This window comes from Pseudophryne corroboree, chromosome 4 (assembly GCF_028390025.1).
Source record: "Pseudophryne corroboree isolate aPseCor3 chromosome 4, aPseCor3.hap2, whole genome shotgun sequence".
NCBI classification, from domain to species: Eukaryota; Metazoa; Chordata; class Amphibia; order Anura; family Myobatrachidae; genus Pseudophryne; species Pseudophryne corroboree.
Window position 1 is genome coordinate 943,823,079 of NC_086447.1, and position 18,758 is coordinate 943,841,836.

At 52.9% G+C, this 18,758-nt stretch overlaps 1 protein-coding gene across 1 annotated transcript in view; it reads right to left on the reverse strand.

Moving 5' to 3' along the window:
• Positions 1 to 18,758, reverse strand: part of LOC134911039 (calcium/manganese antiporter SLC30A10-like) — a 216,732-nt gene that overhangs the window by 193,179 nt on the left and 4,795 nt on the right. The window contains exon 2 of the mRNA XM_063919432.1: positions 16,171 to 16,254. Within this exon, the coding sequence (XP_063775502.1) occupies positions 16,171 to 16,254 (84 nt within the window). The remainder of the gene's footprint in view (positions 1 to 16,170; positions 16,255 to 18,758) is intronic.

The window sequence follows — 18,758 nt, forward strand, 5'->3', positions numbered from 1 at the left end:
CTGCTGTATTGTGTGACAGGAAGACACTGGCTGCTGTATTGTGTGACAGGAGGACACTGGCTGCTGTATTGTGTGATAGGAGGGCACTGGCTGCTGTATTGTGTGACAGTAGGGCAATGGCTGCTGTATAGTGTGACAGGAAGACACTGGCTGCTGTATTGTGTGACAGGAGGACACTGGCTACTGTATTGTGTGACAGGAAGACACTGGCTGCTGTATTGTGTGACAGGAAGACACTGGCTGCTGTATTGTGTGACAGGAGGACACTGGCTGCTGTATTGTGTGACAGGAAGACACTGGCTGCTGTATTGTGTGACAGGAGGACATCCGCTGCTGTATTGTGTGACAGGAGGATACTGGCTGCTGTATTGTGTGACAGGAAGACACCGGCTGCTGTATTGTGTGACAGGAGGAAACTGGCTGCTCTATTGTGTGACAGGAGGACACTGGCTGCTGTATTGTGTGACAGGAAGACACCCGCTGCTGTATTGTGTGATAGGAGGGCACTGGCTGCTGTATTGTGTGATAGGAGGGCACTGGCTGCTGTATAGTGTGACAGGAGGGCACTGGCTGCTGTATAGTGTGACAGGAGGGCACTGGCTGCTGTATTGTGTGACAGGAGGACACTGGCTGCTGTATTGTGTGACAGGAGGACACTGGCTGCTGTATTGTGTGACAGGAGGACACTGACTGCTGTATTGTGTGACAGGAAGACACTGGCTGCTGTATTGTGTGACAGGAGGACACTGGCTGCTGTATTGTGTGATAGAAGGGCACTGGCTGCTGTATAGTGTGACAGGAGGGCACTGGCTGCTGTATTGTGTGACAGGAGGGCACTGGCTGCTGTATTGTGTGACAGGAAGACACTGGCTGCTGCATTGTGTGACAGGAGGACACTGGCTGCTGTATTGTGTGACAGGAGGACACTGGCTGCTGTATTGTGTGACAGGAGGACACTGGCTGCTGTATTGTGTGACAGGAGGACACTGGCTGCTGTATAGTGTGACAGTAGGGCAATGGCTGCTGTATAGTGTGACAGGAAGACACTAGCTGCTGTATTGTGTGACAGGAGGACACTGGCTGCTGTATTGTGTGACAGGAAGACACCGGCTGCTGTATTGTGTGACAGGAGGATTCCGGCTGCTGTATTGTGTGACAGGAAGACTCTGGCTGCTGTATTGTGTGACAGGAGGACACCCGCTGCTGTATTGTGTGACAGGAAGACACTGGCTGCTGTATTGTGTGACAGTAGGGCAATGGCTGCTGTATAGTGTGACAGGAGGACACTGGCTGCTGTATTGTGTGACAGGAAGACACCGGCTGCTGTATTGTGTGACAGGAGGATACCGGCTGCTGTATTGTGTGACAAGAAGACACTGGCTGCTGTATTGTGTGACAGGAGGACACTGGCTGCTGTATTGTGTGACAGGAGGACACTGGCTGCTGTATTGTGTGACAGGAAGACACCGGCTGCTGTATTGTGTGACAGGAGGACACCCGCTGCTGTATTGTGTGACAGGAGGACACTGGCTACTGTATTGTGTGACAGGAAGACACTGGCTGCTGTATTGTGTGACAGGAAGACACTGGCTGCTGTATTGTGTGACAGGAAGACACTGGCTGCTGTATTGTGTGACAGGAGGACACTGGCTGCTGTATTGTGTGACAGGAAGACACTGGCTGCTGTATTGTGTGACAGGAGGACACTGGCTACTGTATTGTGTGACAGGAAGACACTGGCTGCTGTATTGTGTGACAGGAAGACACTGGCTGCTGTATTGTGTGACAGGAAGACACTGGCTGCTGTATTGTGTGACAGGAGGACACTGGCTACTGTATTGTGTGACAGGAAGACACTGGCTGCTGTATTGTGTGACAGGAAGACACTGGCTGCTGTATTGTGTGACAGGAAGACACTGGCTGCTGTATTGTGTGACAGGAAGACACTGGCTGCTGTATTGTGTGACAGGAGGACACTGGCTACTGTATTGTGTGACAGGAAGACACTGGCTGCTGTATTGTGTGACAGGAAGACACTGGCTGCTGTATTGTGTGACAGGAAGACACTGGCTGCTGTATTGTGTGACAGGAGGACACTGGCTACTGTATTGTGTGACAGGAAGACACTGGCTGCTGTATTGTGTGACAGGAAGACACTGGCTGCTGTATTGTGTGACAGGAGGACACTGGCTGCTGTATTGTGTGACAGGAAGACACTGGCTGCTGTATTGTGTGACAGGAGGACATCCGCTGCTGTATTGTGTGACAGGAGGATACTGGCTGCTGTATTGTGTGACAGGAAGACACCGGCTGCTGTATTGTGTGACAGGAGGAAACTGGCTGCTCTATTGTGTGACAGGAGGACACTGGCTGCTGTATTGTGTGACAGGAAGACACCCGCTGCTGTATTGTGTGATAGGAGGGCACTGGCTGCTGTATTGTGTGATAGGAGGGCACTGGCTGCTGTATAGTGTGACAGGAGGGCACTGGCTGCTGTATAGTGTGACAGGAGGGCACTGGCTGCTGTATTGTGTGACAGGAGGACACTGGCTGCTGTATTGTGTGACAGGAGGACACTGGCTGCTGTATTGTGTGACAGGAGGACACTGACTGCTGTATTGTGTGACAGGAAGACACTGGCTGCTGTATTGTGTGACAGGAGGACACTGGCTGCTGTATTGTGTGATAGAAGGGCACTGGCTGCTGTATAGTGTGACAGGAGGGCACTGGCTGCTGTATTGTGTGACAGGAGGGCACTGGCTGCTGTATTGTGTGACAGGAAGACACTGGCTGCTGCATTGTGTGACAGGAGGACATCCGCTGCTGTATTGTGTGACAGGAGGACACTGGCTGCTGTATTGTGTGACAGGAGGACACTGGCTGCTGTATTGTGTGACAGGAGGACACTGGCTGCTGTATAGTGTGACAGTAGGGCAATGGCTGCTGTATAGTGTGACAGGAAGACACTGGCTGCTGTATTGTGTGACAGGAGGACACTGGCTGCTGTATTGTGTGACAGGAAGACACCGGCTGCTGTATTGTGTGACAGGAGGATTCCGGCTGCTGTATTGTGTGACAGGAAGACTCTGGCTGCTGTATTGTGTGACAGGAGGACACCCGCTGCTGTATTGTGTGACAGGAAGACACTGGCTGCTGTATTGTGTGACAGTAGGGCAATGGCTGCTGTATAGTGTGACAGGAGGACACTGGCTGCTGTATTGTGTGACAGGAAGACACCGGCTGCTGTATTGTGTGACAGGAGGATACCGGCTGCTGTATTGTGTGACAAGAAGACACTGGCTGCTGTATTGTGTGACAGGAGGACACTGGCTGCTGTATTGTGTGACAGGAGGACACTGGCTGCTGTATTGTGTGACAGGAAGACACCGGCTGCTGTATTGTGTGACAGGAGGACACCCGCTGCTGTATTGTGTGACAGGAGGACACCCACTGCTGTATTGTGTGACAGGAGGACACCCGCTGCTGTATTGTGTGACAGGAGGATACTGGCTGCTGTATTGTGTGACAGGAAGACACCGGCTGCTGTATTGTGTGACAGGAGGAAACTGGCTGCTCTATTGTGTGACAGGAGGACACTGGCTGCTGTATTGTGTGACAGGAAGACACCCGCTGCTGTATTGTGTGATAGGAGGGCACTGGCTGCTGTATTGTGTGATAGGAGGGCACTGGCTGCTGTATAGTGTGACAGGAGGGCACTGGCTGCTGTATAGTGTGACAGGAGGGCACTGGCTGCTGTATTGTGTGACAGGAGGACACTGGCTGCTGTATTGTGTGACAGGAGGACACTGGCTGCTGTATTGTGTGACAGGAGGACACTGACTGCTGTATTGTGTGACAGGAAGACACTGGCTGCTGTATTGTGTGACAGGAGGACACTGGCTGCTGTATTGTGTGATAGAAGGGCACTGGCTGCTGTATAGTGTGACAGGAGGGCACTGGCTGCTGTATTGTGTGACAGGAGGGCACTGGCTTCTGTATTGTGTGACAGGAAGACACTGGCTGCTGCATTGTGTGACAGGAGGACACTGGCTGCTGTATTGTGTGACAGGAGGACACTGGCTGCTGTATTGTGTGACAGGAAGACACTGGCTGCTGTATTGTGTGACAGGAGGACACTGGCTGCTGTATAGTGTGACAGTAGGGCAATGGCTGCTGTATAGTGTGACAGGAAGACACTGGCTGCTGTATTGTGTGACAGGAGGACACTGGCTGCTGTATTGTGTGACAGGAAGACACCGGCTGCTGTATTGTGTGACAGGAGGATTCCGGCTGCTGTATTGTGTGACAGGAAGACTCTGGCTGCTGTATTGTGTGACAGGAGGACACCCGCTGCTGTATTGTGTGACAGGAAGACACTGGCTGCTGTATTGTGTGACAGTAGGGCAATGGCTGCTGTATAGTGTGACAGGAGGACACTGGCTGCTGTATTGTGTGACAGGAAGACACCGGCTGCTGTATTGTGTGACAGGAGGATACCGGCTGCTGTATTGTGTGACAAGAAGACACTGGCTGCTGTATTGTGTGACAGGAGGACACTGGCTGCTGTATTGTGTGACAGGAGGACACTGGCTGCTGTATTGTGTGACAGGAGGACATCCGCTGCTGTATTGTGTTACAGGAGGATACTGGCTGCTGTATTGTGTGACAGGAGGACACTGGCTGCTGTATTGTGTGACAGGAGGACACCCGCTGCTGTATTGTGTGACAGGAGGACACCCACTGCTGTATTGTGTGACAGGAGGACACCCGCTGCTGTATTGTGTGACAGGAGGACACCCGCTGCTGTATTGTGTGACAGGAGGACACCCGCTGCTGTATTGTGTGACAGGAGGACACTAGCTGCTGTATTGTGTGACAGGAGGACACTGGCTGCTGTATTGTGTGACAGGAGGACATCCGCTGCTGTATTGTGTTACAGGAGGATACTGGTTGCTGTATTGTGTGACAGGAGGACACTGGCTGCTGTATTGTGTGACAGGAGGACACTGGCTGCTGTATAGTGTGACAGGAGGACACCCACTGCTGTATTGTGTGACAGGAGGACACCCGCTGCTGTATTGTGTGACAGGAGGACACTGGCTGCTGTATTGTGTGACAGGAGGACACCCGCTGCTGTATTGTGTGACAGGAGGACACCCACTGCTGTATTGTGTGACAGGAGGACACCCGCTGCTGTATTGTGTGACAGGAGGACACCCGCTGCTGTATTGTGTGACAGGAGGACACCCGCTGCTGTATTGTGTGACAGGAGGACACTGGCTGCTGTATTGTGTGACAGGAGGACACTGGCTGCTGTATTGTGTGCATGGCCAGATTTGGCAGGGAGGGCAGGGTTGACAAGGGGCGGATGCCCCAAGTCCCACAAACACAGAAAGGAGGGGGGGGGGGGCACACTGGACAATTGCAGAAAACAGGTGCTCGGAGCTGGGGCATTTTAAGGGAGGAGGAGGAGGAGGAGGCCCATGTGCAGCTTCCTCCTCCCCGTCGGCAGTGCACTAGAGTCTGAACACTGGAGAGTTCAATAACCATGTGCAGATCTCCAGGAAAATTGCGCTTGGCCATTTTCCCAGTGATTTTTCTACACCGGGAAAATGGCCCCCATGAGATATTGCCAGTAATTTATTGCAGAACTGCTGCTGTCATTGGCGCAGGAATCTGGAGGGGTAAGTACTCAAGAAATGGGTGCAGCGTGTGCAGTGTGGGATCTCCTGGACTCATGGGCCAGTGTACACCTGATATAAATACACCAGTGGCTCAGAGGCAGGGCCGGCTCCAGGCACGTTCGAATTGAGCGGCCGCGCGGGGCGCCACCCTTAATGGGCGCCGCCATTTTCGTTCCTGGAGCCGGCCCTGGGAGTTACTTTGTGGGGAAGGTACGTGGCCACATAATAGTGGCAATTTGCATTACACCACACAGTAGTGCAGCTAATACACACTGCACCAGGTAGAACCTCCTATACACTTTGCGCCAGGCACAGCACTGAGACACATTGCACCAGGGAGAGCACTGAGACACATTGCCTAGCCACAGACGCCTAGCGGGAACACTACATGACATGCCCCCCAGCAGTGCCAGCTACACGTGACATGCTCCGCAGCAGTGCCAGCTACACGTGACATGCCCCCCAGCAGTGCCAGCTACACGTGACATGTCCCCCCAGCAGTGCCAGCTACACGTGACATGCCCCCCCAGCAGTGCCAGCTACACGTGACATGCCCCCCCAGCAGTGCCAGCTACATAAATGGCCACACAGTGCCAGATATGCACCCACAGTTCAGATACATAAATGCCCCCAAAGTGCCAGATACATAAATGCCCCCACAGTGCAGATATGCCCCCCACAGTGCCAGATACATAAGTGCCCACTAGTTTGCATTCATAAAACACAATGTGATTAACATGTTCCTGTCTTTCGCACACCTCCATGTAAAACCAGTGTTGGCTTATCACACAACAAGAGATGCTGGAAACACAGTCTTCTCTCCAAACCTTCGTTTATATCTCAAAGAAAATATTTGGCCACCAAAAGCCTGCCAATTGTCACCTATTCCCTGCAGGAAGCTAGGACAATTAACATACGACTTTCTATGCAAAAGTGTCTCAAGAACTATTGTCAAGGCCTTTTTAGAAACAAAATACCTTGTACTTTTCTCATAAGTGCCCTATCCCTGCAGTTCTATAACCGTGCAGTCCATCATTCCCCAACTGCGCACTGTGCAGCAAAATAACATATGAAGACACATTAGTAAACATACAATTAGTTACGTATTGTGCATGGTGCCTAGAGCCAAGTGTTCCTTTTTAAAATTGCACCTAGTGCCCATTTTCCAAATGGCACCTGGCAGCTGAGGTTTAACCTCTTCAGTGCCACGGCCACCATTACACATGTGGCTGGGGGTCTCTCCAGCCACACTCCTCACCCCCCCCCCCCCCCCCCAATTCAAGCGGGAAAACCAAGGAGCCATATCCCAAAGATTTGGCTCCTGGTCCCGCAGTTTCTTGGGTTAAAGGGGGCGCTAACTGGGGGGGTGTAGGCTCTGGCCTAGATAGTTCATCCATAGTGCAGTGGGCCTTTCTTAGTGGGTACACAATCTCCTATATAATAGCCCAGATCTGTGACTTTGTGATTCATTTGCTAACGCTGGGCGGAGTCACAGCACTGGGCGGAGTTAGTCAAATGAGTCACAGATCTGGCCAAATCTACAGGAGACTAGGAGCAGAAGCAGATGGTATGGGCATGGCACAGGCAGGGGTGCATACCTCCCAGCTTTCTGCAGGAGCTGTCTTCAGACAGAAGGAGGGACACACACTCGGCGAAAAGGGGGCGTGGCTTCACGGGAGGGCCCCGTTTTCATCAATGAGGGGGCATGCCCAGCGCTCTGTGAGCTGCTGGCATGCCCCCAGGGGCTGATTATGAGTCCGGGGGGCCCAGGGCACTTGAGACAGGGGAGCCCTATCACATTGCTGTGCCTGCTGTGGGATGGGGGCGTGGCCTAATCGCGGGACGCGTGGTCACGCCCCCTTATGCAAATTCCGATTTTTATTTTTTTAATGGGATTTTGGCCCCTCAGCTAGGGCTAAATCCAGAGGAGGTGGTCGCTCCCCCCTACACACCCGCACAGGCAGAAGAAAGCAGGGAGACTGCTGCCTCCCTGTAACACCACAGACCTGCCAACACGCAGCAGCGTGTGCTGACTGTAGCACAATGCTGCCGCTGTTACTGGCAGGACGGGGGGGGGGGGAGCTTCTGAGCTGGGACAGAGCTACTCCAGCCGGGGGGGCCCCTAAAACTGTGGGGCCAACGGTACGTACCCCCTGCCCCCCCCCCACCTTAATCCGGCTCTGCTGCTGGAACCCCCCCTTAATCCGTACCCCCTGATGCCCCCTCTCCCTCTGTCTCCACTATTCACCGCTGCTCTGCTAAGCAGAACAGCGAGTACAGGAGCTTTCCAACTGCCCCCCCCCCCCCCCCCCCACCGCGGGACACTGCGACCCGGGTGGGACAGCGGGACAGACCCCCAAAAATGGGACTGTCCCGTGAAAATCGGGACATTTGGGAGGGATGGGGGTGGGTGAGGGGTATGTCATACAGACAGACGGGCACCGGCTCACTGTGTGCTTGACCCCCCACATCGGCATACTCAGCAGGGTCTCTCTGGCGCGGAGGAGCGTCACTTTCTAGCACACTCCACGCTTCTTAGCTGCAGTTTTGTGGGGCAACTGCCGCTGTGCAGGTTCCGTACTGCCTCTGTTATCTCCAGCCCCGGCAACCCCACCGCTAGCTGCAGCGCTGCCACCCGCAGTGAGGTGCGCCCAGCTCCTTCACACACTTTAGCTGGCGGGTAGCACTGCAGAAATCCGAGCTGCTTGCAGGCTCCGACCCACTTCTCCCTCCAGCCGCAGCGTCTCCTGGGAGCTAACCAGTCACTCCCAGTCTCCCCTTACCACAGTGCCCGGCAGCCGCGAGGTCCGCGCCACGTGCATGCTATGACCCCCTCCTCCCTCCAGCCGCAGCATCTCCTGGGGGCTAACCAGTCATTTCCAGTCTCACCTTACCACAGTGCCCGGCAGCTGCGCGAGGTCTGCGGTGTGTGACTGAGGAGGGGGGGGGAGGGATGCGGACGGGCAGAGGAAGCAGGACTCCAGCCTGAGAGAGTCAGCCATGCCAAGTCTCCAGCAGCAGCAGATCCAAACAGGTTGGAGTGGAACAGCAGCAGCCAGCAGCAGTGACTCCGGTAAGACACATCTATCTGTCACCACTGTTTTGTCCCTAATACCAATCTCTCCCGTGCCCTGTGTTCTGTCATGTCCCTGTCACCCCTGGCCTTGCCCTGCCACCCTTATCCTGGCCCTATCACCCTTATCCTGGCCCTTTCACCCTTATCCTGGCCCTGTCACCCTTATGCTGGCCCTGTTACCCCTATCCTGGCCCTGTCACCCCTGTGCTTGCCCTGTCAACCCTATACTGGCCCCATCACCCCTGTCCTGGTCCTGCCGCCCCTACCCTGGCCCTGTCACCCCTATCCTGTCCCTGTCATTTCTGTCCTGGCCCCGTCGCCCCTGTCCTGGCCCCGTCACCCCTGTCCTGGCACCGTCACCCCTGTTCTGACCCTGTCACCCCTGTCCTGGCCCCGTCAACCCTGTTCTGACCCTGTCACCCCTGTCCTGGCCCTGTTACTGCATACCCTCCAACTACCCTTTATGGCATGTACAGTACCCACAGCGCCTCCAGACCTCTCCCCAATGCACCACACCTCCGCACCTTCCCCTCCACCACATGCGGCACTCCACCCCTCCCCCACATGCTGTGCCTCCAGACCCCCTACACCACCCGCAGCTCCCACTCCTCCGCCCCTTCACCACCCACAGCACCTCCAGGCCCCCTCCACCATTCACCCGCCTTATATGTCTCCCCCCACACCTGCCCCCCTCCACCCGCAGCATCTGCAGACACTCTCCTCCGTCCGCGGTCCCCCCCTCACCCACCCCTCCCCCACCAACGGCACCCCCGCACCTGCCCCTCCACCACCTGCAGCACCTCCGGACCTTCTTTCCCATCCGCCGCACCACCCGTACCTGCCCCTACCCTACCCATGGTGCCTGCGGTCCCCTACCCCACCCCCGGCACTCCCGTCCCTTCCCATCCCACAGCACCTCTGGAACCCTTCACCCATCCACAACATCCCCACACCTGCCCCTCTCCCACCCGTGGCACCCCTGCCCCTCCCCCACCTGCAGTGCCTCCGGACCCCTCCCCCATCTGCATCCCCCACTCTTCTGCCCCTCCCCCACCCGCAGCACCTCCCGAATCGTCCCCATTTGGGCCCCACCCCCACTTCTGCCCACCCTCCACCCGCAGCATCTGCAGACACCATCCGCAGTCCTCCCCGCACCCGCTACATTCTGTACATCGTGCCCTGCAGGTGCTGTTCACGCCGTCGCAGGGGGCTGCCCCTCCTTCACCATCGCACGCCCTTTCATTGTGCAATATTTAACCACTAACAAAGGAATGCAGGTAATACTCCATATAATACAAATATTAAACCCCAGAAAGGTATGCAAGGGTTAAGGGGGCGTAGCCCCTTGCGACGGTGTGAAGAGCGCCCGTAGGGCGCGATGAAGCACCTAGTGTTCACATAGTCAACATGAAGTCCAAGTTCCAGGCTCCACCACAAAAGTCTGTCAGATTTCCCCAAGTGGTAAGTCACCACTGTGGGGGGCTTGTTACACAAACAGAGTAAAGACTGGTCCAGTGCACACACAGGTGTCACCCAAGGTGTCCCAATTGTGGCATACCCCACCTCCCACCATAGCAGTATTCTGCTCAAACAGGCCACAGGGTGCTCCTGCCCATATGGCTCCTCCTGGCTCAGTACTGCTCCCTGTCCATGCAGTGGTGCAGTAGTTCGTACCACAACGTCCTGGTCAAGAATATGCACCATCAGCACTGGAGCGGGTACCAGAGCCTCCTCCAATGACTGGAATGCCAACTCACAAGCGGGTGCAAAGTCCACTGACTTGGGAATGCCCTTCCTAGCCATCTCTGTAAAGGGGTTCACTACAGAACTAACGTCGGCGACAACGTGTCCATAGGGCCTTACAGGTTCTAAGGTCAGTACCAGTCTGGGTGATGTGGGTCGGGGACAGCCTCTTGTTGCCTCCACCCCCTTTGGTTTGGGCCCACCCCTGTCTCCTCCCACACGGTACCCCAGGCACTACACCTCTGTCATTCCTACCTGGCAACTGTCTGTACTAACTGTTAGACCTGCCCTCCAATCCTTTTCAGTCGACCTATGACTCGGGAAACCTACCCTGTCACCTAGGTCTGCTCTTACCTCCACATCCGCTACCTGCACAACAGTGATGGCGGCCAGACCACCAACTTCTGGATCCTGTGTGGCATCTACTACAGGGAGGCTGTGTGTCTTCCCTGAACTACTGCACACAGGCAGGGGACCTGCTATAACTACAACAAATCTGCTTCAAGCGCCTAATGGAGATTTTTAAACAACACCAAAAGCGCTGCCAAAAAAAACACTGTGTATGTGCTTTAAAAAATTATTGAGAAAAAGGAAGAAAAAATGGCTGCGCTTATAGTGTTGTTAACATAACATATTTATGGAGAGCTGACAAACAAGATAATATATAAAAGAGTATTTATTAAAATATTAATGCACCGATAAAAATTTGTACACAATGTATAGCGAGATTGTACATTTATATATACTCTGAAAAGACCGTAATTTTCAATAAACAAATAACAATATCCACAAAGTGAGTTTGTTATTAAACCAATGCAATTGAAGTTGGTAATAATGTAAAAAAATGTAACATTCATGTAACATTCATATGACTGCTCACTAGAAATGTATCATTCCAGGAATTTGGTCTTTATAGACTGTAGATCTGCAAGCTTTCTATGAGTGCAGAGGCAACATGCACTTAAAGAATAAAATGATGGAAGTCCCGGCAACAGATAGATTGATACAAGAAAATTGTATAATTACCTCTCCTGGGCTATTAGCACCGAGCGTCCTCGGTGCAGTCCACTATAGCCCTCTATTTAAATTGATGAGAGATGGTAATTGAGCACAATTGCTCTAATAGAGGCTGCTCCTGTGTGGTAAATGGCGTCTTTATATCGAAAGGCTTTTCCTAAAATCTCCAGGGGGCTGGTAGAAATCCTTTAATATGCCTACTCACATGTGGAGAAGAGTATGCCGTCCGGTGACGCCAATTAAAGCTGCTGTCGATGGTAGCTGAAGGCGCCGTACAGCGGCGCTGGCCAGGGCTGCCGTAAGTAGCAGGAAAAGTCCTCTGACTGAAGGCTGGAGTCTCCTCATGCAGTGACGGCCACTGGCAGCGGAAAGGAGGCGCTAGGTGAAAGCGCTAGCCGGAGCAGTCTCTAGTAATAAGAGGAGTCTTCTAGTCAGTGACGGGGAGCGTCCCCGTTAGTAAGCAGTGCCGGTGTGAACAAGTCAATGTTCAGAGTATAATGTGGGAGGAGCTATGTCCACAGCAACTTGCTGCAAGGGTTCTCCTATGGGCAGAGGCCCAGACACAACACAACCGATGGAGTGCCCCAGCTGCCAACGCATAGCACCAGCCTTACCGTTGGTCTGAGCTTCATCCGACATTCCAGACCAGGGTAAGCTCTGTATCAGGCACTTCAGGGTACGGTCTGTCTCCTGGTTACTGCCCAAAGGGGTTTCGCTGGCAACCGACACCGGTTGCACAGGAAAGTTCCCTGGGGGGACCAGTTGGACACGTTTCCTATCTGGTCTATCCCCTCCCACTTTCCTGGCTACCCTGTACCTTAACCCTTCCCGCCAGGTCAAACTTCCCGCCCCAACCCTGTCAAGGCTGCTGCCAGCTTGGCACCTCATGCCTTTCAGGGATGGGTCAGAGAGTTGATCCTCCCTAAACTCCTGCCTGTGGCCCTCAATCTCTCCTAAATTGGGACACTCTACAGGGGGATCTAGGTGTAGACTACTAGGGTCAGTCTGGAAGGGGTCAGTCATGGAAAAGTCAGTGTGGTTTCTCATACTCACCGCCGGAGTTGGCAAACCACTTGGGTCAGGAGCATCATTGGGCACCCCCACAGGATCAAACGAGCTGGAACCAACATCCTCTGCGTTGCTAGGGGACGTAGGCATACCAGAGGCAAAAGGTATGCGGGGTCAATGTGCCGATCTAGCCGCTGTAATATTTTTATCTAGGCTGGTTGAGGCTGTGGTTGGCTGTGCTGGCAGTTGTCTAGCAGCTGTAATCTTTTCCTCTGGGCTGGTTGATGCTGTGGTTGGCTGTGCTGGCAGTTGTCTAGCAGCTGTAGTATTTTCCTCTGGGCTGTGCTGTGCTAGAGTAGCTGATGTCAACGGTGGTTGTGGAACTTGACTCCGGGGAATGGCGCCAGCAAACGTGGTGACGATCCCACCACCCAGATCATTTCCTAGGACCACATCAGTTGGGAGACCATCCATGATGGCAACTTCTCACAACTCTGGTCCAGCTCCCCAGTCCAGGTAGACTCTTGCCATGGGAACCACTTCTCCGTTCCATCTGCCAGGGCACTTCTTCTCCAGTCGTGGCACCGATGATCTCTAATCACTTGCAGGGACACTGCAGTGCTATTGCTGGCCAAGAGCACCCGGGTTGGAGGACGCTTGTTTTTGGGAGTGATGAGCTGAAGAGGGGTGTCCCCCTAGTGGTACAGTCTTTTGGGGCTGGCTGCTGGTTGGGCGCTTCTGCCCCTGTGGCTGAATTGCCACATACTTGTCGGCTAACTGGGCATTTATCTTTAAGCTGGGTGGCTCCCGAGCTAGCACCCACTCCTTCACTTCTGGGGCGCACCCGTGGTAGAACTGCTCCCTGCAGACAAGGACGATCAGTGTGTCCCATGTAGTGGCTTCAGAATCCTTCACCCACTTCACCATGTCTTGCCGAAGCTGGGTGGCGAACTGCTCATGGGTGCTGTTAGGGTTCTTGGGCAAGTCTCTGAACGTCTTCCTGTAAGACTCTGGAGTGATGAAGAATCACTGGAGGAGGGCCTTCGCGACTTCATCGTAATCCCCACAGTCCTCCGTAGCCACTCCTCGATAGGCCTCTCCATGCAGAGTGGGCACAAGGTGTCTTATCCACTCCGAATTGGGTAAATCGTGTAGTCTGCAAGTCCTTTCAAAAACTTGTAAATGTCCATCAATGCTCCCATCACTGTCTGCAAACTTAGCAAACTGTATACGTCCCGATCTGTGTGCAGCAGCGGGCAATGGCTCCTGGGGTACCACTGCTTGCGATGCCCAATCCGCATGCCACATCCGAATGACAAGCATGCTTTCTTGCTCCATTGCCCTTTCCCCCATTCCGCTAGCCAATCTGCTAGGCTATCCGTGCCACCCCCCCTGGGACGTTGGGATCCTGGCCCTGCTAGGGATTGCTGAGAAATATGGCTGTTGCTAGAGGGAATGGGGCTTGTGGGTCTCACCGGTTCCTTTACGAAGGTCCACTGGTGGGCTGTTCTCTCCGATGCTGATGCCCTCAGCGCTCTCTACCTCCGTCCGGCGGGACTCTTCAAAGCAAACAAGTGCCGCCCTCATGACGCTCTTGAACTCGTTGTAAGGGATCTCTACACCCTTCTGCCGATACACAATCTCCAAATCGTCCTTAGCTATTCCGCTGAAGTCCGTCATCTTGTGCGTTCTCTTGCGCTGCAGTTACACCTCCCCTGAGTAACTCGGCTTCTCCAATCTGGTGACCGAAAAGCTGCCTGGGATTATCCCACTGCTATGCCACCAATTTCTGTGACCGTACGGTCCCGTATGAAAGCCCTCATCGCTTTCGTGTCCCATAGCCACATAGGGGATTCACGCTTACCATCAGTAACCACCTGTTACTGACTCCACCCACTGCGCAGTGGGAGGGTTTATGCTGCCACCACCAAAGTACTAACCTGCTGTGGCATTTGGAACCATGGTTCTGCTCTGTATGCGTCGACACGCCGCCTTACCACACCTGTGTGGTGCTGACAAATCCCCACTAGTAGCTTGACTAGGCCTCTGCAGGTAGCTGGTAGAAGGAGGAACTTGGAGACGCTGGTTACTCCCTGGACAGCCGGAAAACAGAGCTAGGTTTTGCCTAGCCCTGCAGGTCACAAGATGAAGCCGTCTTCTTGATGCAAATGATGTTTATTTGCAATAGTTCTAAAGAGAACTCTTCCCTATTGCTAGGGGCAACAGCATACAGCAAGATGTTACAGCAGAAAGTAGTTGGTATAATATACTCTGGAGCTCACAGGCCTCCTCTTTTTGTTCAGTAAAACCACAATATATGTCGGGGGTAGCTCCCCCCCGAGTCCTTTCCATCCAATCAGGATATCTTACAACATTTAAATAAATTAAATTTTAAAAGGATATAAGTGCATGAAGCAATGTCCTCCTTCCTGTCACACACAAAGGCCCTCATTCTGAGTTGTTCGCTCGCAAGCTGCAAACGCTATGCCGCCACTCTCTGGGAGTGTATCTTAGCTTAGCAGAAGTGCAAACGAAAGGATGCTACAAAAAAAGATTGTGCAGTTTCTGAGCAGCTCCAGACCTACTCCTAGCTTGCTATCACTTCAGACTGTTTAGTTCCTGTTTTGATGTCACAAACACGCTCTGCGTTCGTCCAGCCATGCCTGCGTTTCCCCAGGCACGCCTGCTTTTGTATGTGACACGCCTGCGTTTTTACACACACTCCCCGAAAACAGTCAGTTACCTCCCAGAAACACCCACTTCCTGTCAATCACTCTGCGGCCAGCAGTGTGATTGAAAAGCATCGCTAGACATTGTGTGAAACTGCATCGGCTGTTGTGAAAGTACATTGCGCGTGCGCATTGTTCCGCATACACATGCGCAGAATTGCTGTTTTTTTACCTGATCGCTGCACAGCGACCGAAAACAGCCAGCGAACAACTCGGAATGACCACCAAAGTTTGGTGTATTTTAAACATAAATCTGAATCCTAGATAATGCTGCCTAGGAAATCTTACATCAAACTGTTGTTAAACGAAACCAACTAGTTTGCATGCATAAAACACAATGTGATTAACATGTTCCTGTCTCTCTCACACCTCCATGTAAAACCAGCATGGCTTATCACGCAACATGAGATGCTGGAAACACAAACAGTCTTTTCTCCAAACCTTCGTTTGTATCTCAAAGAAAATGTTTGGCCACCAAAAGCCTGCCAATTGTCACCTATTCCCTGCAGGAAGCTAGGACAATTACCATACGACTTTCTATGCAAAAGTGTCTCAAGAACTATTGTCAAGGCCTTTTTAGAAACAAAATACCTTGTACTTTTCTCATAAGTGCCCTATCCCTGCAGTTCTATAACCGTGCAGTCCATCATTCCCCAACTGCGCAGCGAAATAACATATGAAGACACATTATTAAACATACATTTAGTTACGTATGGTGCACGGTGCCTAGAGCCAAGTGTCCCTTTTTAGAATGGCACCTAGTGCCCATTGTCCAAATGGCAGCTGAGGTTTAACCCCTTCAATGCTGCAGCCGCCATTACTCATGTGGCTGGGGGTGTCTCCGGCCACAGTACTATATTATGGGGGTATAATGGTAGTGTAATCTGAGTGCAACAGAAATGACCGGGATTACCTCTAATGTTCAGGGCAGCTGCTTTCTTATTGCTCTGATCTTTCCCATCCTCCAGATCGGGGTCTTCTTCATCTAAAGAGTCACCTGTAGCCAAAGAAGAAACGCTGTGTTGTGTGTATAAATCAGAAGATAAATCAGCTTAATACATGCACCACAATCCATATTGTCATAAATACACAGTATAAATGTATCCAATCATCATATACTATAACCAGACACGTAGAGACAGTGCATATAATACCAAACACCCAACTAATATGCTCCGTGCGACCAAATACCAATCTTATACACTCCGTGCGACTGGACACCCAACTAATACACTCCGTGCGACTGGACACCCAACTAATACACTCCGTGCGACTGGACACCCAACTAATACACTCCGTGCGACTGGACACCCAACATATACACTCCGTGCGACCAAATACCAATCTTATACACTCCATGTGATCAAACGCCCAACCTATACACTCCGTGCGACTGGACACCCAACCCAGAGGCGGAACTACCGGCAGGGCAAGCAGTGCGTTGCACTGGGGCCCGCCTCTGTCCAGGGGCCCAAGCATGTAATGAGTCAAACTGACTCATTACATGCCGCTGTGCGCTGCGGGCAACCGCTGCCCGCAGCGCACAGCCGCCCACAGAGGAGAAGAGCAGCGCACGGACGGGGGAAGGAGGAGGAGGGAGGTGAAGGAGGGAGCCGCAGCAGCGCTTTGTTACTGGTGGAGGCGCTGCTGCCCCTCTGCTTCACTATAGGCTGTCTTCCGAGAACAGCCTATAGTGAAGCAGGGGGGCAGCAGCAGCAGCGCCTCCACCAATAACACAGCGCTGCTGCGGCTCCCTCCTCCACCTCATCTACTGCCCGGGAATCGTCAAGCTGCACGAGGAGCCTGAGCCAGCGGAGAGGGTAAGTATGATTCTACTTTCTTTCTCTTTATTTCTTTCTTTCTTTCTCTTTCTTTCTTTCTTTATTTCTTTCTGTCTCTTTCTTTCTTTATTTATTTGTTGGGACTGCCTGCCGCTATGTGTAATAATGGGGGACTGCCTGCCGCAATGTGTAAAAAGGGGGGACTGTCTGCCGCAATGTGTAAAAATGGGGAATCTGCCTGCCGCTATGTGTAAAAATGGGGAATCTGCCTGCCGCTATGTGTAAAAAGGGAGAATCTGCCTGCCGTAATGTGTAAAAATGGGGAATCTGCCTGCCGCAATGTGTAAAAACGGGGGACTGCCTGCCGCAACGTGTAAAAAGGAAGAATTTGCCTGCCGTAATGTGTAACAAGGGCACGCTGTCTGCCGTAATGTGTAACAAGGGCACGCTGTCTGCCGTAATGTGTAACAAGGGCACGCTGTCTGCCGCTATGTGTAAAAAGTGTACGTTGTCTGCCGTTATGTGTAAAAAGTGTACGCTGTCTGCCGTAATGTGTAAAAAGGGGACGCTGTCTGCCGTAATGTGTAAAAAGGGGGACGCTGTCTGCCGTTATGTGTAAAAAGTGTACGCTGTCTGCCGCTATGTTTAACAAGGGCACGCTGTCTGCCGTTATGTGTAAAAAGTGTACGCTGTCTGCCGTAATGTGTAAAAAGTGCACACTGTCTGCCGCTATGTGTAACAAGGGCACGCTGTCTGACGTTATGTGTAAAAAGGGGACGCTGTCTGCCGTAATGTATAAAAAGGGGGACGCTGTCTGCCGTAATGTGTAAAAAGGGGACGCTGTCTGCGGTAATGTGTAAAAAGGGGACGCTGTCTGCCGTAATGTGTAAAAAGGGGACGCTGTCTGCCGTAATGTGTAAAAAGAGGAATCTGTTCGCTGTAAGGTGTAAAAGGGTCTCTACCTGGTGTAGTGGTGCTACTGTGCGCCGTAATTTGAAGAATGGAGACTACTGTGCACCGTTTTAGGAATTGGTATTATTTTGTGGTCACACCCCTTCCCCGCGAAGCCACGCCACTATGTATTTTTGCACGCGCCTACGGCGTGCAATGCCACTGTTTTGCATGCAGGGGTGGGGCTCCGATGCCGTTTCTTGCACACAGTGCTAAAATGTCTAGTTACGGCACTGTTGCTAGGTATCCATTTCTCTGGCCCTGAGCAGGTTCCCCTCACCAGATCCTCTCAAGGGGTGAGGGGGTGGACTTGGATGGGATGGGGGGGGGGCCCAAAGCATTTTGTCGCACCTGGGCCCACCGCTTGCTAGTTCCGCCACTGACCCAACCTATACACTCCGTGCGACTGGACACCCAACCTATCCACTCCGTGCGACTGGACACCCAACCTATCCACTCCGTGCGACTGGACACCCAACCTATCCACTCCGTGCGACTGGACACCCAACCTATCCACTCCGTGCGACTGGACACCCAACCTATCCACTCCGTGCGACTGGACACCCAACCTATCCACTCCGTGCGACCGGACACCCAACCTATCCACTCCGTGCAACCAGACACCCAACCTATACACTCCGTGCGACCAAATACCAATCTTATACACTCCGTGCGACCAGACACCCAACCTATACACTCCGTGCAACCAGACACCCAACCTATACACTCCGTGCAATCAGACACCCAACCTATACACTCCATGCAATCA